The sequence below is a fragment of the Apis florea genome, unplaced genomic scaffold, assembly GCF_048593485.1.
Source record: "Apis florea isolate Af1SG1 unplaced genomic scaffold, ASM4859348v1 contig_3802_pilon, whole genome shotgun sequence".
Lineage (NCBI taxonomy): Eukaryota > Metazoa > Arthropoda > Insecta > Hymenoptera > Apidae > Apis > Apis florea.
This window is the reverse complement of record NW_028256863.1, coordinates 1,273,819-1,300,881: the sequence shown is the minus strand read 5'-3', so window position 1 is coordinate 1,300,881 and position 27,063 is coordinate 1,273,819. Positions and strand designations below refer to the sequence as shown.

The 27,063-nt window shown below is 35.2% G+C and overlaps 3 protein-coding genes and 1 long non-coding RNA gene across 5 annotated transcripts; 2 read left to right on the top strand and 2 right to left on the bottom strand.

The window, feature by feature from the left end:
* Positions 1 to 6,086, top strand: LOC100866726 (solute carrier organic anion transporter family member 1A5). Its single transcript, XM_086916495.1, has 10 exons — positions 1 to 204; positions 642 to 902; positions 999 to 1,208; positions 1,297 to 1,555; positions 1,663 to 1,804; positions 1,866 to 2,157; positions 2,244 to 2,436; positions 2,827 to 3,085; positions 3,316 to 3,769; positions 4,112 to 6,086. Exons 2-10 carry the CDS (start codon positions 644 to 646, stop codon positions 4,969 to 4,971), a joined length of 2,928 nt encoding a protein of 975 aa, XP_086772621.1. The 5' UTR covers positions 1 to 204; positions 642 to 643; the 3' UTR covers positions 4,972 to 6,086.
* A 122-nt stretch (positions 6,087 to 6,208) lies between these two features.
* Positions 6,209 to 12,950, bottom strand: Oatp58Dc (Organic anion transporting polypeptide 58Dc). Its single transcript, XM_086916496.1, has 8 exons — positions 12,534 to 12,950; positions 11,517 to 12,151; positions 11,236 to 11,345; positions 9,522 to 9,955; positions 8,192 to 8,864; positions 7,496 to 7,880; positions 7,316 to 7,417; positions 6,209 to 7,171 (listed from the first exon to the last, which is right to left on the bottom strand). Exons 2-8 carry the CDS (start codon positions 11,839 to 11,841, stop codon positions 7,050 to 7,052), a joined length of 2,151 nt encoding a protein of 716 aa, XP_086772622.1. The 5' UTR covers positions 11,842 to 12,151; positions 12,534 to 12,950; the 3' UTR covers positions 6,209 to 7,049.
* A 5,138-nt stretch (positions 12,951 to 18,088) lies between these two features.
* Oatp33Ea (Organic anion transporting polypeptide 33Ea) lies at positions 18,089 to 26,674 on the bottom strand. 2 transcript variants are annotated; one of them, XM_086916491.1, is made up of 8 exons: positions 26,467 to 26,674; positions 23,538 to 23,726; positions 21,865 to 22,290; positions 21,495 to 21,742; positions 21,101 to 21,371; positions 20,814 to 21,009; positions 20,090 to 20,685; positions 18,089 to 18,950 (listed from the first exon to the last, which is right to left on the bottom strand). In XM_086916491.1, exons 2-8 carry the CDS (start codon positions 23,716 to 23,718, stop codon positions 18,781 to 18,783), a joined length of 2,088 nt encoding a protein of 695 aa, XP_086772617.1. In that variant the 5' UTR covers positions 23,719 to 23,726; positions 26,467 to 26,674; the 3' UTR covers positions 18,089 to 18,780. The 2 variants fall into 2 exon arrangements, with proteins under 2 accessions (XP_086772617.1, XP_086772616.1); XM_086916490.1 differs by having other exon boundaries at positions 23,538 to 23,731; positions 26,467 to 26,661.
* Positions 22,808 to 24,808, top strand: LOC147656161 (uncharacterized). The gene is made up of 2 exons (XR_015294936.1): positions 22,808 to 23,204; positions 23,497 to 24,808. It is a non-coding gene; the product is annotated as an uncharacterized LOC147656161 (long non-coding RNA).
* Positions 26,675 to 27,063: the final 389 nt, after the last annotated feature.

Sequence of the window (27,063 nt, the reverse complement as noted above, 5' to 3'; positions counted from 1 at the left end):
AGTTCGCCTCGCTCGCTTATTAATCCGTTTTATTAATTTTTCTCGTACTCTCGAAAAAACGTTCGTGAAAAGGCAGTGGGAGGGGCGCGAGAAACGGGTGCAGATCACTCTGGCACGAGTAACGGCGGTAACACGCGTAAACATGTGATTGGACGTCGCCCCGAGTTTTTTCCACGATTTCGATCGGCAAATTGTGTTGAACAGGTGCGTAATAATAATAACGAGGAGTCGTCCGTCGTCGATCGATCATCCTCTCGCATCATCCTCGATATCGTGCATAAAATTATTACATAGAAATATTAAATTACTCGAAATGTAAAGAAAGAAGCGCGATGATCTCGCGAAAAGGTTAAAACTTTGACGGAAATTCCTTCAAGGAGACGTCATCGATGGTGATGATTCATCGTGACACATACTTAGCTTAGTTAGACACGTGTAATGCGCTTGTAACACGGTTAATTGGATCACGAGCCGGTATTGGATATATAATGCGGTTGTAAAATGGATATTTACAAATCCGGCTTACAAATAGACCGTTCGAAATAAATATTTTTTCCCCTCTTTCCCTCTCTCTTCATTCCGTTGTCTCTTTCCCTTTCTAAACTGAGCTAATTCGGATGTATATTTTGTTCAAAAAAAAGGAATGGCCATACATATTCAGGAAGTGATACGATCGGAAGTGGACGGTGGCCTGGCTGGACCGGCTAATCCAATACCGAACGAGTCGATAGACTGTGGCTGTGCGCAGCTGCCGTGCCCAAAGTTGACGAAATTTGCAACGAGGCGGTTGTTCGTCGGATTGTTGTCATGGGTCGGCCTGATCCAAGCCGCTGCCTACGCCTACCTTCACATGGCGGGCCCCACGATAGCGAGGAGATTCCAGTTTCACCCTTACGCGATGGGTAAAAAATCATTTTCCTGTAAAAAAACTTAAATTGAACGCTACTTTTCCTTTTCACGATTATTTATTTATCTTATGATTTATTTTACGACACTAGAATGGGTGCTCATAGTGTCAGACTTGACACCGTTCGTTCTCGGAGTGGTGATCGCTTATTGGGGCGACAGGATCCACAGAGCCGCGTGGATTGGCGCCATCGTTTTGCTTCAAAGCATCTCGTATTTCGTTATGATAATCCCGCATTTAACTCATCACACGAAAGTCATCGAGGAAACTGAAAACGTAACCCATATGTCGATATACGCGGGTAAATTTCTTCCGTTCTCTTAGATTTTTCTAAATTTTCTTTAGATTTTAGATTTTTTTTTCTCTCGTCACGATAATTCTCTTTTCAGACGACAGCCGGGATCTTTGCTCAGAGACGACATCTAGAATCGTCGCGAAGGAGAACGAATTTTGTTACTTCACGTTGGCGATGGTTATAGTGGTACAAGTGGTGTCGGGTATCGCGAATATATCATATTTCGCACTGGGCGTGTCCTATTTGGACGACAACACGAAAAAGAAGCACATAGCCGGTCTAATAGGTTTCCTCATTTCTGTAAAAATTTTTGGTATACTTGTGGGATGCATGCTCGCGTGGATATGCCTTAGGTGAGTGAATCAAATTTGTTGATAATTGAGAAAGAAAGTTTCTCGAGAAAGGAAGGGGAAAATTTTGAAAAATGTTCAATACTTTGTGGAAATTCTTTTTGGCGCAGATTCGACGCCGTGACTTTGAATCCCATAGAATCCTACAGAGAGCAGATCGGTGCATGGTGGTTGGGATTACCAATATTTACCTTGTTGCTTGTAATCCCTGGCCTCCTTCTCTCGTGGTTCCCACGAATGCTACCGTCGGAGGTAATCAAATAAATTTCCAATAATCGTCGATCATCGTTCATCGAACATATTCATGTTTCAGCTCGTGGAAAAAGCGGCGGTATCGTTGCTGAACAATTCCAACAACCAGAATCAAGCGCCACGCACGATAGTGAGTCAAAACGTTGGAAGTAGCGATTTCTGGCCATCATTGGGCAGATTGATCACGAATAAAATTCTGATGTGTCAAATCTTGGCCTGCACGCTCTACATCATGGCCATAGTGAATTTCGTGGGTTTCGAGAATCTCATTGGACAGTCGAGATTCCATGTGCCGAAACCTACTGGAATGTTATTAGGTTTCGAGGATCCTATTTCTTCGAGATTAATAACGAGTAAAATAATGAGTGAAATTATTCCTTCGTAGATGATTTCCCTTCTTAGAGAAAGATGTAGTGACGTCCAGATATTAATTTTCCAGATATCTTGAAGCCCAGCTTGGTCGCTTTGATCGTTGTACTTTCGGGAATGGTAATTTCAAAATTGAAACCCAGTGCAAGAAGTGTCATTGGATACAGTATTATCGTTATTCTTTTGGCAGCTGCGATCATCTTTGCACTTACTGCTGCCACTTGTGATAAAAAACCTATCGTTGGCACAACAAAAAAAGGATCGTAAGTATATCGAAGTAACGACAAAAAATTTATATATATTTAGTGGTTTAAAAAAATGTTCAAACATTTTTTTTTATTTTTCGACGAAATTTCAATGAATTTTAATTTCTTTAAGTATAACTTAACTAATAGTGTCGAATACAACAAAATTTTAAATTAAAAAAAAAAAATATTCAGAATTTCGTACTCTATTCTTAGATAAAATTGTATCAAAAAATATGTAACTTAGATTGATTTCCTAAAAGAGAAGAAATATGTTTCATTAAAATCAGAATTCTCCAATTAGATCAATTTTTCTATAAAATAGTAGTTTGAATACTTTCTGAATGAACAATGTATATTTTATATATTATAATATATTACATATATTATCCTTTTTTTTTTTTTTAGCCTTATGTTATTGCATTATTGCAATCGAAATTGTCGATGTTCAAACGATGCCGATTTTCGTCCCGTCTGCGACAGTAAGGGCACATACACCTTTTATAGTCCTTGTCACGCTGGATGCACTTTTTCCGAAGTCAGAAACGGTATAACGACTTACAGTGATTGCAGCTGCGTAGAATATATGATGGGCGCAGGGAAAACGGATGCGATCGATGGACCTTGCACTTCGAATCGTTGTCAATTTAATTGGGTAGTTTTCGAGGTTAGTATAATATTCCTTTCCATCCTCTATAATGTTAAAAACTTCTTACGAAACATCTATGCTACTTAACCCTTTTTTGTCAACGAATTAAAATTATCAAAATTATACACGCGTTATTGATAACAAAATTTTAATATTAAACGATTTATATATTTATAATTGTCTGTTAAGAGAGCAAAAATGAAAAGATTATTCAAATAATACAAAATTTATATTTTTCTCTTCCTCAGTTTGGAATTCTCTTATCCTGCGTATTAGTCGCTTCGACCTTCGTGGGAGATCTATTGATCATCTTGAGATCGGTGAACTTGCAGGACAAGGCTATCAGCATAGGGTTCCTTATGACGTGTATAGCATTTATTCCTGGAAAAATTTTATACGACGTGATAGCAAATCTAACGTGTCAATATTGGGGAACACAAAAAACATTGTGTCGTATCCACGATGGCACGAAGCTCGGCAACTATCTCTGCTATATGACAGGCTCTTTGTTGGTTTTGTGCGTTATATTGAAATTGGTCGTGTGGTGTCTCTCCGAAGATTTGAAGCTTTATATGCAGAAAGAGGGAGAAGCAACGTCGATGACTGAAATGAGGGAAATGATTACAAGTCCGAATGATGCGACCAATCAACAAGGTCGAAGTGATAATGAGAATGAAGTCAAAGCGCATCAATCTTCTTCGAGTACGTTGTAATTTTGTATAACTAGATTTCTAATTTTTTTCATTTATCACCTGTTACTTCCAAGATCATCATTTTAAATAGCATTGTAAAGATTTTATTTGACAATTGTTATTGATTGCTACAAATAATTGATGGTTAATAATTTTGAAAAAAAAATGAAATTAAATTTGTTTAATTTCTGATTTCATAGTTTATATTGAGTAAATTAATAAGCAACAACCGTTAAATAAAATCTTCTCAACACTATTCATGATGACTTTGACTTAATATATCAAAAAATCGTCAATATTGGAAAGAGTTATCTTATCATAAATATTTATCATTAATATGAAATCTTTGTAGATGACACAACAATTGACGTAGAAAAATCAAGCGAAGACCTAAAAAAATCTATCAGATCCATATACGAAAATGCAGGAATAGAGGATCAAAGAACCGAGGAAACTCCACTGAAATACGGTCCCTTAGGTCCTGGAAATCGTCGAACAGATTCAAAAACCTCTCTCAATCAGCCATCTCAAGCTCAAAAATCAAAAATACGAAATATAGACTCGGAGGACGATTTAAGTTCCAGTGACGAGGAGAGCAAGAAAGATTCGAGTCCAAAAGTAGCTTACAGACCTTTGGATATCGATTCAGACGTGGAAAGTGATCTCAGCAGCGTGGAGCCAAGATCACGTAAACGCATCATGGGAAGAGAGTACGAGGCTGTGTATAACAGCGATACTACTTCCGTCAAAAGCTCACTCAAACGAGAATTTCCAAATCCAGACAATTATGGTGATCCAAGGTTGAATCGAAGAAACATGGATGGTTCCTCGAGAACGAGCAGTTTTGAATTTTCAAGGAGGAGGCAAAACGAGCCTTTGCAGAAGAGGGGAGACTTCAATGAAGTCGGTATACCTATTGTCGATCCTGTATCCATGAAAGGTGTAAAATCGTTGATCGATAGATACGAAAAGGTTGATGAGGAACAAGAATCGACGATACCAGGAGAGAATGGAAATCATCCAGAGCCTAAGATAGGAATTCCATTGGTGGCTATGACGTCGAAAAAGTCAAATTCGATAAGTCAATATTCGTCTGGATTCAGCAGTTTAGGGGATGGCAAGATTTCTGAAGATCGACCAGAGTCTAGAGAAAGTATTAGCCCAAAAACGTCCAGTAAGGGGAGTGTAGGAACATTGCACACTGATTTTTGATAGATAATAGTGTTGCATGTTATTTCATTTTGACATTTTATACCGAAGTCTATAGAAAAGTTATTTATTCAGATATTTCTGTTTACTTTTTTTCGTCTATTCAGAATTGAATTTTATTTACGTATTTTATTTGTGAAGTATTAAAGTGTAGCTATTAAGATGTTAGATAAGAGTAATAGATAAAGTAATATATTGAAGTTGTTTTCAGTTTGAAATATGTAATTTTTTCCATAATGTAGAAGTCAATAATTGTTATCAAATTGGTATATTTTAATGATCGTTTTATTTCATTGAGCTATAAATATGTTACAGATAATTCTGTAATTTAATTGGAAATTTTTAATGAATTATAGATTATTATATAATAATAATATAATAATTCTATATAATAATATAGATTATTATATATTATATATTATATAAGTGCAAACTACAATTAAACAAGTTATTATTTGTATACGATTGATAGTCTTAGAATTTTGAAATTGTAAGAAGAATGCTCAAAAATCTATTGTCGTCGAAAAATGTTTCTCTTGAAAACTAAAAGAAGTGAAAATAATTGATAAAAATATGATTATTCATCCGAAGAATATCTTTACATGATTTTCAATTTAGCATTTCTTCTATATTTTAAATTTTTTAATTTGGTACTAAATACAGTTTTTCTTCTTAATATTACGTGTTCAATTACAGCTTCTTAAATAGTACAAATTTATATTATATATATATATATATTTTTATATTACTTACCGAAGATTCGAGATACATATATTCTTCATATATTTATGAAAAGAAAAAAAAACGAAAAATTATCCATTCAAAAGTATGAAGTGCAAATAATTTATAAAAAAAGACTGTATAATTAATTCATAATTAGTTTATTATTCATATGATACTGCCAATAATTTAAATAAAATAAAATTTAACATTTACTATGAAAATTAAATTGACTTTTCTTCTATATGAGATAAATCAATAAATATTTATTTACACTTCAACATAAGAAAAAAAAATAAATTTATAGAAAATAAGAGTACTGCAATATTCATCACATATTTGTCAAATTATTTTATATTTAATACAAAATCATTTAAATATATTATTTTATCCAATCATTTTTTTATTTATTTATCTTTGAACAAAGTTCATATTTTAAATAAGTATTATTAAACTTTAAACTATAGTTTCAAAAAAAGGTAATAAAAAGGATTGTTTAAAATATAAATAAACGATAAAGTAGTAGATAAAATTGTTTTATTGAAAGATATATAATTGCTAAAATTAAAATTTCAAAATAATAGATCCCTGTTTGAAATCCAAATAGCCTAATTTATTGCTCATTTTTATTATCGTCAGTATTAATCTCTGTTTTGATAATTCATATGACTCTCTACTAATAAAAATTCCACATGTCAATTCTTAACAATGTGTAATCATCTATCTAAGTTCATGTTATATAAATTAATCTATTCAAGTAAAAAACAATTATTTTATTTGAATAGATTCTTGTCTATAGTCTTATTAATATTATTCAACAACGATTCGTTAATTTAAAAAAGAGATATATATTATATCATATGATAAATTTAAAATTAAAACATCTGTCAGATAGATAATAATAGATACAAATTATCATTCTCTATATATATTTTGTACACGAGAAATATGGGTTTATGAATTGAAGGTATCATACTGATATGAGTCGTTTTACACTTACTCTTGCATCTGCGATGAGAATTATTACTCAATAACAATGTGTAATAAAACGAGGATACTAAATAAAAAAAAATTAATTCATTTTCTTTTTCAAATGCCCTCACGAGTGAACTATAGTCAACGATAAGTTCTATCCGAGGTACTATGAGTATGTTTTAAATATATCCAAGAAATTGCTTAAGGTACTTGTAAAGTCTTTATTCGTCAGCTCTTCCATTTCCTTTTTTTTTTTTTTGACGTTCCCATCTTCTTTTGATTTATTTATTTATTTTAATTCTTTTTTCTCTTCACCATGACTTTGTCTTTCCATTTTAACTTTTCTCGAAACGAAGCGATTTAACACGTGATTGTGTGATTTATTTTCAAAGCGTCTCTCCTGGCTCTTCGGGTATGTCTTTCAATTCAATCTCCTCATCGAAAATTTTCACATCTTTTACGAAATACCATACACCCACATCGAATAACGTGCCGATCGTTACGAATGCTGGAAAAAAAAATACCATAACGATAATAAGATTTATCTGAGGAAAATTATTAATTATATTTTAAGTGATTTATTATTATTTTTGCATATATAAAAGTAAATGAAAATTTCATAAATAAATTCGTAAATAAATAGACAACTTACTGGCTGCAGTAAAGTTTAGTAGATACCTCAATGTTTCTCCATTATAGAGCCAACAATTTCCTGTACCTGTACATGTTTTCCCCCAAACAATACAGGTCTTATCTGTAAAAATAATATATTTATAAATATTCAAAGAAATTTCATACAAAAAAATAATAAGAATCAATCAATTCATCTCACCTAAAATGTATCCGAATAAAATAGGGGAAGGTATGAATGCAAATAAACTCATAATAGTTAATCCAAAGCCCATCGCCACTGTTTTATCCTTTTCATCCACGCATCTGACAGAAACCAAAAAATTCGATGCCCTTCCAGTGGCGCCGCTGAATTTAAGCAAGCAAACCACAGCGAGAAATATATAAAATTTGTGCATACAATCCACGGGACACGCTCCTGGAGTCGCGGTTCCAAAACCTGTTGATCCATCGGGTGCTGGTGTCTCGAATGGAACATCAGTTGTCTGCGGGTTCCACGTGTTGTTTGGAAACAAAAATGGCAAACGTGCGAACTTCGGTTTGATGCAGCTGCATTCCGTATACAATTTACTACTGTTGGTTAATATCTAGAAATAATTAAAAATAAAAATGTGACAATTATATTTTTATTATATTTTTTAAAATTATTAAAATTAAAATTAAATATTTAAAAATTTTTTTACATTGTTTTTATCAGTTTTTATCATTTAATTGAAAGTGAATATTGATCGAGTATCGATTAATAATATATCCATAATCGACTGATATTCATTTTTAATCGATAATCAATTTTGACATTCATTTTCAATCGGATGGTATCATTTTTCTGAGAATTTCTTTTCACTTCACTCATTTCATAAAATAATAAACTTATCAAGAATGATTAAAACTTTCGAACCTTTATATTACGACATCCAGCGTGACAAGCTGAGATGAAAGTCTGTCCATGCTCGGAGCAAACAGGATTATAAGTAACGTAGTCACACATGCAATGCTCGTTGCAAGGGAGTTGAGTCTTCAAGGTGCCATCCGGTTGAACCATGATCTGCTTGTCGTTGGCCGAACAACCCAAAAAAGCGTAAGAGATCATTCCTACGACCGATATAGCGCCAACCATCACGTTCCACGCGGCCAAATACCTAGCCTTGGGTTTGTATTTGGAGATAATCAAACCAGAAAGAAGAATTCCAAATGCACTGAAGACTAAACCAACTGTTCCAGTGATCAATGACGAGACAGAAGCGGATTGTTTGTACTGAGTTTCGATGTATTTCGGCATGAAGATCCAATATGGCATGTATCCCATAAAATAGAAAACGGTTGCCAAATTGTTGCACATCAAAGTAGTATTTGTTAATAATCGTTTAAATGTCCTCAGCATATCCGAGAGGGAAGCTGGTAATTCTGATTCCTCTTCTTTGACGCTCGTTGCAGTTTTGTTTCGTTCCAATGCTAAAGCTCTGCGAGCTGCGGCTCTTGGTAATGTTTTAGGAAAAAGCGCGATTATGCTTGCGAAGATGAAAAGAAGAATCGCCAGGATAATCCAACCGAGCCACCAAGCACCTAACCATCTATTTTTGTTTGAAAAAAATTTTTGAAATTAAAATTATTTTTACCTTTGCATCCTTTTTCAACTCTTGTATATATGGTTAATTCGTTCCATGTTGCATCGAAATTTTGTTACGCAGAGATGTGCGAGAAACTGAAAATATCGGGAACCCGATGTTCGGGTCGAATCGATTCAGATCGGGTCAGATCGGCTAGGATCGGGTCGGCTCGAGTTAGATCGGCTCAAGTCGGGTTCCGAAAGTATCTCACAGTTCGAGAATTTCGGGATTCCTGAAAACTTCAGAATTTTTGAAAATGTCAGGATTCTTCAGAATATTGAGGAATTGAGTACCATTTTGAAACTATACTTGTCCAAAAAATTAAAGTCAGTCCCGAATTCTTGGGAATCTCAAATATACATGTGTGTACAAGATATTTTCGGAAAACGAAACGAGGATATTTTCCAACTCGATCCAACATTTTCGGCTTCTCACATGTCTCTAATATTAAGCGAAATCTAGAACTAATACAATTTAGAGAAATGTGAAAGAAAACAGTGATAGAAACATTCATATCATATGTTATTAAGTGTTATGTGGAATATTCGATCGAAATCGAATATTTTTATAGTATGTGTTATATTATAAAAGATAATTGACAGTAGATATAATTTGGTGTACCTTGGATCCTGTGTCGTAATGGTGGGCGTCAGACTAGGACTGATATAAAATTTCAACGCGAACGACGCCAATCCATAACCAATAGCGGGCCCCAACATTCTCAAGAAATAGGAAAAACTGATCAGTGCCGGTGTCTTCGATTTCTGTATATTATCGTCCATATACGATACACCCAAAGTGTAATAGAGCGAACCACCGACTCCTGACACTAATTGCGCAATGAAGAGCAATGCTTGGGGCGCGAAATTTCCATCAGCATCCTCACACTCATCCTCTCGGCTTTCTTTTCCGAGACACAAGAACTTCCGATATTTATCAGGTATGTAACTCGAATTTTCCGGCTTTGCTCCGTACTCTTTCGTAAGTAAAAGAGCGTCTTCTCCTGGACCGTATAAGAAGTGTGGCAACATTGTTAAACAACAGAAGACAACTACCTAAAGCACAAAGCAAATACGATATCTTTCATCTTTCATCGTTTTATGAGAATCACTTATTTGCTTTTTAAGTTTTAAGATTGATTTGTTAATACGATTAATTAGTAGATATTATTAGCGACTAGATAGTAGCTAAATATGGTATTTGTCTTCGATAAAACTGGTCTTCAATTTTGTGTACATACAAAGTATTCTATTATTTACAATGAAACGTGCTACTTTAACAATACGAGTATTTTCCGATATTTACATTTGTCTGATTAAACAAAATCAGTCTGGAAAAATGTTATTCTTCAAGTTTTTTTTTTTTATATCCATCATCTTTGGACACGATCTCTACAAGTCGTGTTTACCGTTACCGTTACGTTATCTAACGATTGCTCTAACAATTCATCTTAATATTCGAGCGTCAAACGTTGACTAATTAATTCGTTGAAAAGTCGCCAACGAAAAGATCGATGACGACCTGAAAGATCTTTGTAGAATTTTTTTCAAATCTGAATCGATCGCTATTATAAATATATATAAATTTTATTTTTATAACAAGATAAAATGTAGAACAGTAGAAAACAAAATAATCTGATAAAGTATTTATATATCTGCATCGAACCAATACAAAATCGATCTTCTATCAAAGCGTTATCAGTCACTTACATCGAATGATATCAAATATGCCGATATTTCGTGTTATTTATAATATAGCTCGAGAAAAGATATTTTCTAATTTCTAATATCTATTAATTATGGCTCAATTTATAATACAATTAAACATAGTGTTAAAAATCAATTGTAAAAATAATAAGAAAAATATCGGTGTATAAATAATTGCAATGACTTTTAAAAAAATATCTTGCAATCCTTTTGGAAGGATCCACAAGTTGTCTGTCGAAATAACGTCCAATGATATTCGAACGAAAATTATTTCGACATAAATATTGAAAATATGTAAGGCGAGATGTTTCTTCGCACACCAACATCGCCTTTTCACTGGCCAATGAATGGAGTGTTTAGCTAAACACAGTGTGGCGAGAGTGTACGATGGGAAGAGGCGTGAATGAGCGTAGAGCTACGATTTCAACGCTTCCTAATTTAATTAAGAACTGACCAACCGGTTGGTATATGACGTCTCCTTGCTCATTCTTTGGGGCGTGTGCCGACAGCTGATTGCCGCGAGTTTTCTCTCCGTTCTCTTCGCGAACGCGAAGAGGAACACGAAATGGGCAAAAGGTGAGAAATAGAAAGGGCGGTTATCACAGTAGAGAGAGGTTAATAATACTCACCGTATAAATCCCGAATGCGATCCATCGAGGCCTGTGACCCCTTCCTGCGTAATAAGACAGGACCACCGATACGAACAATTGCGAGATATCGTTGCCCACGGAGATGAGACCTAGACGGAAGAACATAACCAAATCGATAATTCGGTTTTATTGATTCGCGACATAGATATATCGTATTTTTAAAATTCAACATGGACGACCTTTTCTTTCAAAATTTTTCGATATTCCTAACTATTTTCGTATAACTACGATTTTAACCACGTAATTTCTCTTCACCTCACCTGTCGTCTTCGAAGGTATCTTGAACCTCTTCTCGATCGTGGTAATGGTACCGTTGAAGTACGCGTAACTGGCGGAAAATATACAACCGAGGACACCGTACAGGAACACGTAAGCCTTCTTATTGGCGAATCTCTGCAACGTGGGGTTCCTTATGCACCATATACCGCAGGAGGTCTCGTCGGTGATGGGTAGATCTTTGAACACGTCCTCGAGCCCCCTCGGCGTGGTAGGGGTGGTTGGGGTTGTCGGGGGCGTGGAGGGCACCCTCAACAACTTGAGGCTCTCGGGCCCGTTCTTCTCGTGGTTGCCCGTGTTATTCTTCATTCTTCTTTCGCTTTATGGGCGGCGTTCACGTATCACCGGCGGCGAGCAACGCCGCTACGCAGCTTCGAGATCGCTTTGACCTCAATCGCTGATCGCACGTTTTCGATCGACGTCCTCCGCTGTCCTCGCGGCCCTTGGCATCGCTTTCCTCGCTTCGACACCCCCTCCTCCTCTCTTTTATTAATTATTGTTTAATTTATTGTTCTGTAAGGGTCACGTGTTCTCCATCGTTTCGGTATCCGCGTGCCTCAAGCCGATCTGCCGATTTTTTCCCCACCGTTCACACCGGGACGAGACGAGTGATCTTTACCTGGAGGGTGCACAGATTTAGAGATTTCTGATACGAAGATCACTCACGAGAACGGTAGCAATGGCATTTTTGACGTTTTGATCGAATTCAAAGTTTTCAGGGAAACAAACGTGAAGTTAGGTGAAAACAAGTGAGACTGGTGAGAAAGGCGCGATAAATATAGTATTTCTCTTTAGGATAACTCTTTTAATTCCGATTTTATTATTGGATCATAGTGTATACACTGCCGCCTGAAAATTTTGAGGAAAAAAGAAAAAAAGGAAAATGCACAAAAGTAGCCCTTGGAAAAAAAAATTCGATTCAGATCTTTTCTAAAAAAAAAAAAAAAAACGGGCGGGAGTGAAAGGGGGAGGAGGAACTGGAATTCACAAAATTCACTCACATCTAACCGCGAAAGAAAGAAACAGATCGAATCTTTCGATTCGAAAGGGGGAGAAAAGCGAGTTCCACTTCGCGTACTTCGAGTCGAAAGATTAAAATCCTCCCTTAGGGGAAAAAAAAGAAAAAGGAATCTCGCGACACCAGATTCTTGAGACTAAGATTCTCGAGAGAGTTATCTCCTAAAGTGGGGAAAGAGAAAAAGGAAAAAAAAAAAAATCGTCCGGAATCGTCAGTTGTCCGAAAACGAACGATATTCCTCTCCGACTGAAATCGATCCTCCGAAACCGAGAGAGATGAACCTCCTGCGGATCCCCACTTTCCGACCCCGTGGAGCAACCGTTCGAGACGACGAAGAAGAAGAAGAAGAGGATCTCTCGCGACGCGGAGAAACTGTGCGATGGATGCATCCATCTATGGCACTTCGCTTCGCGTTGCTGTTATCAAGCGGCCACATTTTCTATCTCTGTTGCGCGGACACCACGCTCGTTCCTCCTTCCTTCTCCATTTTCCTTCTCCTTCCGTCCAATCGATCGCCAACCTCTCTTTCCCTCTCTCTCTCTCTCTCTCTACGCGCTCGAGCGCCCGAGCTATGCGTCTCTCTCTCTCTCTTTCACTGTCTCTTTGTCTCTATTTGTGATTCCTCCTCGTGCAGTATTTCTCGAAGTGTATCCATTGTTTCGATAATCCGTATTTGCGGAGAGACGCGTCGATAATCAGAGATATGTGGATAGGATCGTGAGATGATTATTCGATCTAGATGGAAAAATCAGGTAGGGAGAAAAATTGGTTATCGTCGAAACGAGGAGAGACTTTCTTATCGTCGATCGATATCGCTCGATGGACGAATATCGTTCTTTCTTCTTTTTTTTTTTTACTTAAATTGAAAATAATCCGGTGACGATTATCGACGATTGCGACGAGCAACATTAAGGCACGTTATATGGAATAATCGAGGCAAATCTCTTAAATTAAATAAGTTAAATATTATGTGAGCCGAGGTGGCAGAAGGTTGTGTTAATGATTGGTTATTGAAGAAAAGTTGGACAACTCTCTTGGCATTGATAACGACTGGATGTTAAGGTGACGTTACGATTGGGGATAATCAGGAGTAAAAATCTCGTTTAGATATCCAAGATCAGTCGATGTATAACGATAGGTTATGTATTTCGAGAATTAGGATTCGAAAGATTAGAGATCTGAGCTGAAGATAGACCTCGGGTTTCGCTATGGTGTCTATGCTCGTTTCTAGTCAACCTCCGGGAGCAGAGGCTCACATTGTGAACCCATTATGATTTAATAGAGGCGACGTGATGTACACACACGCGCACACTAACGCGGCTGGTAAACTCTTCCGTCTATTCCCGCGCATTGCTAATGGCACACACCAAACAGCTATACCGCTAATAGCTGGTGGTTAATTGCTGAAATTTAATTTTCCATCGAAGAACGGATCGGCCTGTGTTGTATCGTACGTTGCCAAGACACCGCGAGATTTTCCTCTGTGTATTCCTCTATTCGTGTCGAAGACGAATAAAAAGCGTGCGTCGCATCGAATGTTTATTATATTCTTTTTCTTTTTCAGTGAAAAAGTCTTTTTAAAAAAAAGTAAAGGAATAAAATAAAATTCAACAATTTCGATTTCTTTCTTTCTCTTTTTTTTTCTTTTTTTAAGAATTTTCGAATATTCCCTCGCAATTCGATTTTCACGTGATATCGAGGATACAATTAAAAAATACAAGCTTAACTCGTTAACTTTTCGTTCTGTTTAGTAGGCGATCAACGATGTTTATAACTCAAACAGTTTCGGCAACCTTGAGCCACGAAAAATGGAAAGCGTTATGAAACCGATTATTATCACGGCCAGCCCGATAATTAAAAAAGCGACATTACCAACCGAGCTAGAGAACTGTGGATGCACGTGCCTCGTTCTTACGGTAACGCATGTTCTTATATTTCTTCGCCTTAATGCGTAACGTGTTCTTAAGAAGACGACAATAGAGACGAGGAAATGCACAATGTATATACGTATATAATAACTTTGTAACAAAGTCACTGTTTCTTTACATTGCATTTAACACAATTCGTTTCGAGCCATTTTCGCGGTTCGGCCACAACGATTTAAATAACGAATTCGCGTCAATGTCGTTGGAACGCAAGTCATTATTGAGTAATTTTGGCGTGACTTGTAGGAAATACCGTCTGACGTTCGTATGCTTGTTCTCAAACGCATGTCAAGGCATTATGCTTGTTGACAAAAATTTAAAATCTACGATAAGACGGCAATAAATTAGAACATATCTTGTCTCATCTTGTCACTGAAAACGAACGAGACACGTTTCTTCCGTCTCTCTTTTCCTTCTTGTTTTTCGTTAATTTTATTCTTCGCAAAGTTTATCGAGATAAAATATTGCATAAAAATAATTACTCGTGGACCATCCAACTTTTAATCGAGATTGTGTTTTTTGAGGGAAGTAAATGGTCGTAAAATTGTAATTCTTACGGTAAATTCAACAAACTATAGATAAATTACGCTTCCTTGAGATTTTTCCAAATAATACGATTGACGTAATTGTGAGATTTTTTTTTAATCTAAAATTTTATACGATCCTTTTATCTATTTCTTTATTCGAAAAATTTAAGTATTCCATGATATTCTAATTTCGCTTGAACTGATGTAGAATACAATAATTTAAAATAATAAAATGTGTTACAATTACTAAAATTAAAAATTATTTTTATTAAATTCCAATTGGATCACTGTTATTTCGTCATCGATTTAGCCTTCAAAGTTACAATTTCATTGTTGGAGAATTATCAAAATTAAAAATTGATATCGACAAAAATTTGATTTCATATATAAATCAAAAAATTACACAACGATTACAATATATACAAGAATAAATATTATCTGCTATTAAACTCGAAAATTACAATTTAAAATCATGGACGATGTTGGATAATTTTGAATAAACACAAGAGTTGATCGGAACGCGGCCGCGTCACAATAATAACAATTCGTATTGCGCGGGTAAATTAAGAGGCAAGGGCTTGGACAGTCTAATAGGTTGACAAATTTCGTTAGACGCGCTCAACGCTACAACCCACTTGCGTCGCTAAATTACGCAGCATTCGTAGAATAGAAGAATCAAGGCCGGACGAGCTGCATTAGAATCATTATTATTACCATAGTTAATGCTAATCGCCGTTTTTCTTCGAGGGCGAATGGCCTTTTATTCGTAATGCCATTTTACAGATATGCGAGAATTTGAAACCGTAGGTAGATAGATCAATTTAATTTAGATATTCATTCGCGTTTCTTTCTTTCATTGGACAAGTGAATTTTTGTATTTTGTATTTTTATTTATTACGAACTTTGTATCGTTGTTTATAACGAAAGATTATCTTTCGACAATAAGGCTTCGTATCGTTTGTTTCGAGAGATATCGCGGGTTTTAACGTATTATGTAAGTAATCTATATTCTAGAAATATTAATTTATTCCCCAATTCTTTATTCTCGCCTATATTCCTCCGTGTATTGTAAATCTTTCGCGTGATATTGGATGCAATACCGTGTATGCAATTTATCTGCTGACAGTTCTTCACGCAAAAGTTATATATAATCTCGTGTGCAAACATTCGGAACGCGTAATTTATCTATAAATTTTAATTGATCATATCTTGCAGCACGATACTTGATTCTTGTAAAATAATAATTTATATTTGTACAACGTATTATATTCAATTCGATCTTATATATGTAATAAATATATACATAATAATAATAATAATCAAATATGTGAAAAAAAAGACATTCAAAATTATCTAATCCAATAATTATCCAAAAATAATTTAACGATTTTATTTATTGTTCAATTCGAAGAATTTATATTTATGAAAAATAAATATCCAATAATTCGGATATTGTCCAATGGTTAGATATAGCGAGAGGACGGTTGAAACCGGTCACTTCCGGTCAGCCAATACCGCATACCTCTATCCTTGTTCCACGAGCATTGTCGACGTTAGTCTAGATCAGACTGTACCTCGACTTAGAAGACGTTGATGAGGTCTATATGAAAGATGGGTCAGGGTCATGCACAATGCACCGTGTACACACTACGGCAAAACTTCAAACTAACACGAATCTTACCCGTACATTCGCGTTCGCGCGCTTTCAAAAGTACTGACATTCGATCAAAATTCTCCAATATCTTTCCAACCGTTTTATCTTAAATCAAGATCGTATCAATTGTGATACGTAATCAGAGACTGAGACTGGAGTATTATCCAAATTCGAGTACGCGTATTCATTCCATATTATATTTCTGTCTCTTTACAAATCGTCGTAATTCGAAAATTTGAAAGAAATTTCTTTGAAATTCCAATATTCATTTATGAAAAATATTATAATTGTAATCGGTGAAAGTTTCATTATACTCGTAATACATATATATTACCATTTCTCGAAAGTTTTATCATCTCGTGTATACATAGATTCGCACTCCACTCTTACTTCAAAATATTCAAGTCAATCAGCACAATTCATACTACTTGGTAAAAGGTATAAAAGAAATGTTTACTTTCAAAAGCAACTCTGGAAACTTCTACTCTCCCGGATCAAATATCCTTACTGTTCTCCGTATATAGCTACTGTTCACGTGCTGAAAAAAAGTTACGCGGGACGGCAAGAGGGGCAAGAGGAGTCGTTCGTTGGTCGTTCGTTAGTCCTTCGCCAGTCCTTCGCCTCTTTCCACGCTTTGGGCGCTTTGTTGACAAAATTTGAAATATTAATCGATACAACAGTTGTCGACGAGCGGAGATAAAATTCTCGTACAAGAGCTCCTCTCCCGGTTCAGCATAACGAGTCGATCCCCGAGTAGCTGGTGGACGAGCAGACGATCGTGATTTTTCTTTATTTACGGAGGAGTAAGACGGGGCACTTAATCCTCCGGTAATGCCAAAGCGCATCCTCCAGGAGCGTGCCTAAGGATGCGATCGATAGAGACGTCCTGACGTCACGGAGACGTCGTGGAATTCATTACGGATGGGCTCTCGTTTCTCTCAGGCTTAAAAATTAAAAGGCTCTCAAACAAAAACTCCCTTTTTACTTTTCGAGCTCGCGGGTTTGTAATCCTTTGACTAGGCGGAGGCCTCTGCGCTCCACCCTCGACCCCTAGAATCCGGGATGGAAGTCTGAAAACAAGCTTTATCCCCCCTCCCCCCGCCCGTTGTCACGCTCTGTTGCCCACATCAGGAGGACGAATCAATTGGAACCAATCGATCGATTTATTTAACTTTTTTTTTTTTTTTTTTTTTTTTTGTTTCGTACGAAAGACAGTTGTGAAATCCTTTTTCTTTTCTTTTTCTTCTGCGAGTATTACGATGTTCGTGCAACGAAATTTCGAACGAAGCATTTATTTTTCTCATATCGTTCCACAAAGAAGGTTCATTGACACCATTGTGGTTGTTTGTTAAGTTTTTCCTCGCGGATATTTCGTTTCGATAATAATGTTTAATGATGCTTGATATTGATAAAAAAAAATGTAATAAGATAATTATTAAGACCAGAAGTTAGTCAGATTTATTCAAGATTTATTCGATTACACATTTAATTCTATCGTCGATATCAGTTTTGGCGCGATGCTCGATTTTCGAAGAATGACAGAACTCTTACAAAAGGAGGGACGTATATTTTTACGGTGTAATATATATACGTACCTGTTTGTTCTCATATCAATTCGATCAAAACGTTTCTGTCTCGTTGAGTGTTATACTCTGCCGTAGATTTAAGGAAGCGATTTTCCTTGGAAATCGATTTTTTTTTTTTTTTTTTTTTTTTTACGTTTCCGCGACAATGATTTCAATGATCAAAGAGACGGCATAAAACGAGCAAAAGAATTTAATAAAAATTCGTTTTTTATTTACAAATATATAGGCATAACGCTGTACAATCGTGCAAATATTTTTTACCAGTCTGGGATGTAATTGGAAAAAAAAAATAAAAAAACATTATCAAAAATGTTTGTCGATTTTTACTTTCGAATCATGGCCGACTGTTTTTATAATATTAAATTTACCGAAGATTTGTCCCTGCGCAATTCGATAAATATCATCGTCAAATACGGAAATTTTTCTCTCCATCTCTTAATTTACATAACACGAAAAGAATAACAGGTAAAATTTTATCTAAAACGTTATAAACGATCGTTAAATCGGTTAAAAAACGATCGTTTTGTCGTATCTCAGTTTACAGATTTCCGTTCATTTCCTTCTTCTTCTCGCCGTCGGCAGTTTGTGGCGTCTCGTCTTCTTTAATAAATTCGCGACGTCTGTCGCACTCTTGGGCGCCGTAAAGATCCAAATTCTTCCCGAGATAACAGACCGCTGCATCGAACAATACTCCTATTATCGAGAATCCTAAAAAAAACATGTGTCGTGATACAATAAGACGGCGATGTCGCTGGAAATTAAATATAACCGTGGATTAAACCGTGTCTCGAATATAAAAAATACGGGGGGAGGGGGAATCTAATTTTCTTCTATTCAGCGAATATCATTCAGCGAAAATGATCGTTTATCGTTTCGAGCGTATCTAACGTTGCTAATCCAAAGATTTACAATTGGATCAAAATCGAACAATTACGTAGGTAGTAAGTTGTAATTTACACCGTAAAAGTAATGTACGTGTATTTTGTAAAGTCTCGTATAGATAAGATAAAAATTTTTCCTTTTTTTCGTCATCCATTTACCAACAGTCGAATCTACCATTGTGTTAATCTATATTTTTTATAATATAGAAAAGCAAGTGACAAGCAATTTAATAAGTATTATAGAAGAAAAGGGTGAATACGAAATTTGTGTGTGTATATATATATATATATCTATGGAAGAAGGTATCAGTAGATTGAAGAATGCTATTTATTTATGTAGCGTGTTAATGCGATCGATTAAACAAGAGATAAAAAAATGTAAAAAAAAAAAAAAAAAAAAATGTATTTTAAAAATGGAAACGAAACTCGGTAAATTTCCATTAGCTTGAAACAAATATGTTATAATTTAAAAAAATGGGAAAATTAAATGATAATGTTAATGAAGGAATATAATACGTATGATACATAAATTTTATTAGAATGTGTTAGTTATTACGTAATTATTTATGCAAATTTAGATTTTAGATTAAGATAATTTATAAAATTGTTGTGTCTTTTTGTCTAATGATAAATGTCTGATGATAAATTGTCTAACAGTTATATCTATATATACACGTCAATTACTACTTAAAAATAGATTTTATCGTGAGATAATATTTCCCTGCTTGTGCATCAATAATGCTTCAATTAAATCATATCGTTAAAATGAATTTTTCTATTAAGTTTGAAATTCGCGCGCGCGCGAAAATATAATTGATTAAAATTCTTCTCGAATAAAGCAACGAATTAATTATTGATGCAAAAATAATAGTATTTTAAATATGAGAGTTAACCTATAACCAGCAAATAATTTAATTTTCAAATTTAATTTTTTGAACGTTAATTTTTATGCCAACAGACACTTACCTGCAGAGGTTATGTTAACTAAATATCGAAAGTTCCTTCCATGATGGAACCAGCAATTTCCCCTGGTCCCGCAGGATTCTTCCCAGATCAAGCAAGTCGAGTCAATAATGGCGCCATAAATAATCGGACCCGGTATCAACGCGAACAACGAGATAATCATCAAAGTAATACCCTGAGCGAAGCTCTTGTCCTTCTTTTCGACGCTACGATAATTAACCAGAACGTTGCCAATCTTTCCAGAACACGCTAACGTTTGTATGATACAAGTGAGAACCATGAACAGAAGGTAAGGGCGACTGCAATCGTTGGTACAAGGGCCAGCTCTGACTTTGTCGAAGATCACCGCATGTGGATCGCTAATGAAGATCGATTGATCCCTCGAGTCGCCATCTGTCGTGTAACCGAAGTGATTTTCAAAATTGAACGTGGATAAAGGAAGGCAACTACAATTTCCAAACTCTTTGTCGTTGATTATCGTTCGACAACCAGCATGGCAGGCAGAGTAAAACGTTATCTTCGACGCCACGTGACAAACAGGAGAATATTTAACACCGTCGCAATTGCAATCTATATTGCAATTTGATGTCAAATTCATTCTGCAATAAAAATTCATTTTGAATTGGATTTTGACGTAAGTGAAGTATTTTTTATCAATGAAAATGAAAATTTTTATGAATGTATACTTGTCTGAAAAATGTTGAAATGAGAAACGTAACGTACTCACTGCATAGTTTCTAAATTGAGACCTTCGAACCCGATATCGGAACAACCGAGAAATATAAAGAGTATCTGACCGGCAACAAAACAAATGCCGACGAATACATTCCACGCTAACAATGGTCTTGGACCAGGTTTAAATTTGCTAATGATTAATCCGGAGAGTAAAAATCCTAGTACCATACCCACGAGTGATATAGGACCTTAAAGTATACATTTATAATTTATAATTGTCCAATTTTCGATGTCAAACAAATTATATAAATCATAATTTTTTTTTTTTGAATCACACACCTGCGATCACAGTACCACCAGCTGCAGAGGTACTGTATTGAACCTCGAGATATTTTGCCAAAAATGTTATGTATGCCGATGCACCTAACACGTAGAACACTCCGCTTAGATTATTGAAAGTCAATAGCCAATTTGTCAATAATCTCTTCATCGCGTTTGGAAATTCACGCATAGTTGGAATATACTCTGTTTCCAAAGACTTTCTTGGTTCCATCGGTTTCATGTATTGTTCCTGCACGGTCAAATGCAGTTTCAAGGGGATACTACCATCCTGAAAAATGAGCAAAAAGATACAATGATCGAATCTATTTGAATTCTAAGTACAAATTTTTCTAACTAATTTTTCTATCAATGATTATTACTTTTTTTTCTTTTTTTCTTTTTTTTTTTTTACCTTTTTTACAGTGTCGAGTGCAGTATCTTTTTCAGTCGGTAACTTTCGCGGAAACATGGCTATTAGTGTGGCAAACATGCCCATAGTGACACCTAGAATAATCCAACCGAGCCACCACGCACCCAACCATCGTGGATCCTTCTTCGTGATCACAGGATGTAAACTGGGATCTATATACAAACTGAGGCAACCGTAACCTAGCAAAAATCCTATTGCTGGTCCAATTGTTCTCAGAGCAAAGGTAAAACCTGGATAAAAATTAGAAAATTAGAAGAGAGAACGAACCAATCTCTTCCTAATTTATTATATACAATTATATTTAATTCTTTTATTAATGAAATAATAATAATAATAATAGATACGTATTTACCTAAAAGCATAGGGGTATTCTTCTTTTTTGTATTGTCGTCCAGGTACGTCTGGCCAAGACCGTAATACAAAGTGGTACCAATTCCAAGGATAAATTGGGAGAGGAAGACCAAGAGTCGAGGTAGAATGCTGACGTCCAACATAGTTTCCTCGTCGCAATGATCCGGCTTGACGACTCGTGGACAAATAGCCAAATCTTGAGGGACCGTAGTGGCGTTCAGCAAAGTTTGATCGAGATATTCTTTAGTCAGCGCCAAAGCGTCTCGTCCAGGTCCGTAGAGAAAGTGTGGAAGAGCAAGGACAAGGCACGAGAGGGCGCTAAGACCGACACCGATCGCGATCCATCTTGGACGGTGACCAGATCCTCCATAATAGGTTAATATCAAAGACAAGATTTGCGAGATTTCATTTCCGGAAAGGATCAATCCTGAAACAAATTTAATTGCGATAGATTTGCCCAATAATTGTTAATTCAATAATTTCTTTTTTTTATTTTTTTATGAAAGAAATTATCAAAATCGAGGCGAATTGTCAACAAAATGATTTTATATTTTTCGTTTCGTAGAGGACGCAAAATTAATGTTTTATTTTATTGAAATATAATTTTCATTAAATATCATTAAACATCTTTAAAATGGATATTTAAATTGAAATTAAAATTTTTTCGATAAGAGATTTAAAAAGAAGAAACGGTTGAAGATCGAAAAATAATAAAATTCAACGAAGGAGGAACTTATTGTTTGTACCACAATTGAATTTCAATGGACACGATCGATCGAATCGGTGTCACAATGCCGACCTCGCAAAACCGCGAAGTCTTTGGACGAACGTGGCACATATTTGTGTGCGTAAGAGTTGTATCGATTTCTCACGCAGTTATTCTAATTAATGTTCATCCAATTGAATGTGTACACGATTCAAATAATGTTTCAATCGGTGCGCCAGTTTGGTAATCATTGGGTGGGAAACCTGTATACGCGGAGAGTTTATCATTTTTTTCGAGATACGAGCGAAAGAATAATTAAAAATATTTTTCGATAAATTATTCTTCATAAACGTGCAATATGAGGCAAAAATTTTCTATGTTCCGTGTTGTAATTTTTACTAGTTTAAATTTCATTGAATCTTCTTTAAACTGAAAAGCATACACGGTCCATCATTGTAAGAATTACATTACATTGTACAACGTATATACATTCATGTGTCTTTACAGTACGTGTCCAGCTAACGACAGATTTCTCACTTCTATGATCGCAACACTCTACTTACCTACTAGACGAGCGCACACGGATAAACGATCTTTGGTCGGATATGTACGTACATGTGCGAATGCAAGTCCAAGTAAGTACTTTAATGCGACTAGATTCGTATAACACGGCTGTTCGGTATCAGTGATAAGAGCAATCATGGTGAAAATAAGAACCGCGAAATATTATTCATATTTTACAATCATATTTATTTATTTCATTGAGTCAATGCTCCATTTTTTGCTTTGAAATCATATTAATTAAAAAAAATTATGGGAAAAGTATAGTTAGTTCAATTACGCTATCAAAGATACGTGATCGAACGATATAAGAGATAGTAGTGATATAAATGAAAGCTTCGTTTTGAAATTAAGTATTATTTCCAGGAACAGAGATAAAGGAGGATTAGACGAACGAGAATTCTTACCAGTTGTACGACTAGGTATTTTGAATCTTTTTTCCAAAGTCGTGAGGGTGACAACGATGTAAATGAAGGCCATTGCCTGCACGGTGCCGAGGAGGCCATACACCGCTATGAAATTTTTCGGGGTGGCACGATCTCGTAGCCATCGGGGATAAATCCCACAAATTCCACAACCTTGGCTCATCCCTCCGACTGCACTGCAACATTCATTTTTATCTTTCTTAATCAAAATCAAACTTTTCTATGGAATAAAAAGAAATTTTTCTTTTCTATCTAGGGTTCACTAGGATCTAGGAAGAAAGAAGAAGTTCTTTTTCATCATTATGGATCATTAGGATTCTTTATTCAGCTTAAGAACGAAAACCAGAAACAAAACAAATCTTTCTACGAAAAAAAATTATTCTTTTTCATCTAGGGATCACTAGGACATAGGGAAAAAGAAAAAGTTCTTTTTTATTTAAGGATCGTTAGAATTCTTCATAAGTTTTACCTATCTTTTTTCTACGAAAGAAATATTATTCTTTTTTATCTAAAGATTATCAAGATTTAGAAATAAAGAAAAATTTTTCTTTATCTAGAAATCACTAGATATACTCACAGGTGAAACAGTTAAAACATTTTAGATATACTCAAGAGAGTTTTACAATTTTGCTTGAAAATTAAAATAGATAACTTTTTTTTCTCTCTACGAAAGGAAAAAACAATGAAAGTCTTATAATTTGATAAAAATTAAAAAAATTTTAAATAGAAGGAAAATTATATCTCACAAAATATGCAAGTAATCAAAAGTGACTTGCAGATTCACAGAATTATCAGATGCTATTATAAATATATATATAAATATAAGTGTAAAAATGAGAAGGTCATAATTAAAATAATTGCATTAACTTCTCTATAAAACACATCTTCCTGCGATTCCTTCAGTAGAGATAAATTTGTTATCTATCGTTATAAACTGTTTTGTTTTCTTACTATAATCTATTTGCTTCATTGTTTCTTTCTCATATATATATATTTTGTTGTATCAGTATATAGTTTCTGGTAAGGAACAGTCAGAATTTTAATATTAGTGTTAACAAACGTGTCGATTATAATTTGTATTACTTTTTAAAATATTATATATGTAAAAAGAGAAAGAGAGAGAATTGCTTTATTATCAATCTCTCTTCACGACTCTTTATTTAAGACAAATGCAATCTGTTGCAATTAAATTATCTAATTGATAACAAAAATGAGGGGAAGGGTTAAGATAATAATAAGCCATAGATCAAAAACTTCGTTCTTGCGTCCATTTTATAACATATATATATATATAATATTCAAAAAACTTTTTTGAATTGACGAGATCTTCTTTTCTCGGGGTCGAGTGATTTCACAGATAAACGTGGCGAACATAAATATTAATCAGCTTTTATCAACGCCACTTTCAATAAGATCCATCACGTTTGCGATGCACGTGTGTTTTCGAAATATTCATTTTCACGATACATCGATATATATGTGCACGCTTGCTCTCTTCCGTTCGATTTATTTGCGATATACGAATAAACAAAGGAGAAGAAAAGAGGAGATTTCGTTTCATCCCGTGTCTAAAAGTCAAACGACGTAATGGATTTATTTACCAACGATTTCCTTGGTAATTGTCGAGTATATACCACGGGCACCTGAGATGATTACGCAATTGCAATTTAACTGGGTATAGATTTCGTTGTGACGCTCGGAGACTGCATTAATACGGAGTTCCAGCCGATTGTTACTTCCGCCTCGTCGTGCTACGAGAAGCACGCGAAGAATCGCGGACCTAACTTTATAATAGAGTGTGTTACGTGGTGAAAAGAAATCGAAATAGGCAAAGTTAAGCACGGAAATCAAAAATTTCAAGATCAAAAAATTTTTATTTGAGAAGGAGCATCGCGTTTTCCACTTGTTTTATATTTATATTTATATATATATTTTTTTTTTTTGAAATGACATAAATGACACGAAAAAAAAAAAAAAAGTAATTGGAATAATTTTTTCTTACTGTAAATTCGATATATAAATTAATATAAATGTGTGCGGACGATGTGTAACACAACGAGATTGTTGCAGATGTAGAGATTTGTAACATGAATCCTTTTCGTTGGATTCGTTACGCGAGGAGAAGGAACGTGTTATTGCTTTGAAAGTCAAATGTTATTACGCTCGGCACATGTGCACGATAAAACTGTAGATGCACGAGAAACCGGTAAATAATTGTCAACAGTGATGTATATATCGGGGGGGGGGGAGGGGGGAAAGAAAAACATCTTCCATGATGATATAATAATCACCTGTAACAGTGGCACGCGAACCATATACAAAGCCATCGATACTTTCAAAATAATTATACACGTGAGCGTATAATTGGCTCGATCAATTCGAAATGATTTTACCCGAGGCTGTTTCTGCATTGATAAAATGAACACATACATAATGAAAGAATCGTTAAATTAATATTTCTGAGGAGAAGATAAAAACCACTTGAAATTGTTTAATACGATAATTAGTATCTTTTTATTTGAATATTTTTAAATCCTAACTAAATTCAATAACCGTATTTTTCACTTACCGTGATCCATGATTGATTCAAAGAACGTTCGTTTCCCAAAAAAAAAAAAAAAAAAGGTACAGCTAATAAATAAGTTGCATATTTAGAAAAAAAAAAAAGGAAAAGATAAAGAAGTGAAATGAATCCATTCGATATGCAATAAAAGCGCATGATTATTCGTACGATTTGATCAACGATAACGATTTGATTAACGTGTTCGCGTGATTAATTTAACAACGCGAAAAAAAAAACCTGTGCAAGAAACGGGCGATCCTAATGGAAACATTAGCACTTATGACGAGTAGAGGCGCAAAGTATGCAAGAGGAGGAAGCGAAGACACGCGAGAATTCTATTAGTCTCACCTTGACCTTAGACCACGTGCTTCCGCATGGACTCAGGAAGGACTTCCAGGTCGCGAGTCCTATCTGGATCGCGATCCTCGAGAGTCTTTCCTTTCTCGTCACTTCCCTCGTTTGACGGAGTAACTCGGGAAAAAAAAGTCACCGAGCGCTATGAGCGCTCTAGTTTACGCGAATAAACGCGGGGTAACTGAGGCTTGGTCGTGTGTCAATGGCAATGCTCCCCTACTATTTCTCTATCATAAACGAATGATAAGCGGGGAGCTCATTCAGCGGACCCATTATCAATGAAGCGGCGGTGCTGACATCTAATCATCTCTACTTACCCACGATCACCGGCCGGCACCGATTCCAAAGGTATTCTAGAACACCGATTGGTTGCGGTCTGTGCTAAGTCCGTACACGATGAATCGTTCGAGTGGAGTGAAGTGGAACTATTCCACTTTTTTTTTTTATTTTTTTCTTTGGCTTCTAAGAGATAACTTGCGTAAAATGCATTTTCGATGGAGTAAAATGTAATATTTCAATTCTAAAGGAGTATTATACGTAACGTGTCTTCGTAACGTGTTGAAATTCATGGTTCAAAGATTTTTCTCCTTT

Bases quoted from the DNA above. Each gene is read 5' to 3' on its own strand.
- LOC100866726 (XM_086916495.1), top strand. From the start codon at position 644: ATGGCCATACATATTCAGGAAGTGATACGATCGGAAGTGGACGGTGGC. The intron at 1,209-1,296 runs GTAAATTTCTTC...TTCTCTTTTCAG, and splicing joins CCATATGTCGATATACGCGG to ACGACAGCCGGGATCTTTGC. The intron at 2,158-2,243 runs GTAAAATAATGA...TTAATTTTCCAG, and splicing joins TTCTTCGAGATTAATAACGA to ATATCTTGAAGCCCAGCTTG.
- Oatp58Dc (XM_086916496.1), bottom strand. From the start codon at position 11,841: ATGAAGAATAACACGGGCAACCACGAGAAGAACGGGCCCGAGAGCCTC. The intron at 9,956-11,235 runs GTGAGTATTATT...TTTGTGCTTTAG, and splicing joins TCGCATTCGGGATTTATACG to GTAGTTGTCTTCTGTTGTTT. The intron at 7,418-7,495 runs GTGAGATGAATT...TTATTTTTACAG, and splicing joins TTTATTCGGATACATTTTAG to ATAAGACCTGTATTGTTTGG.
- Oatp33Ea (XM_086916491.1), bottom strand. From the start codon at position 23,718: ATGAGCCAAGGTTGTGGAATTTGTGGGATTTATCCCCGATGGCTACGA. The intron at 21,743-21,864 runs GTAAATACGTAT...ATTTTTATCCAG, and splicing joins GAATACCCCTATGCTTTTAG to GTTTTACCTTTGCTCTGAGA. The intron at 18,951-20,089 runs GTAAGTGTCTGT...TGTTTTTTTTAG, and splicing joins AGTTAACATAACCTCTGCAG to GATTCTCGATAATAGGAGTA.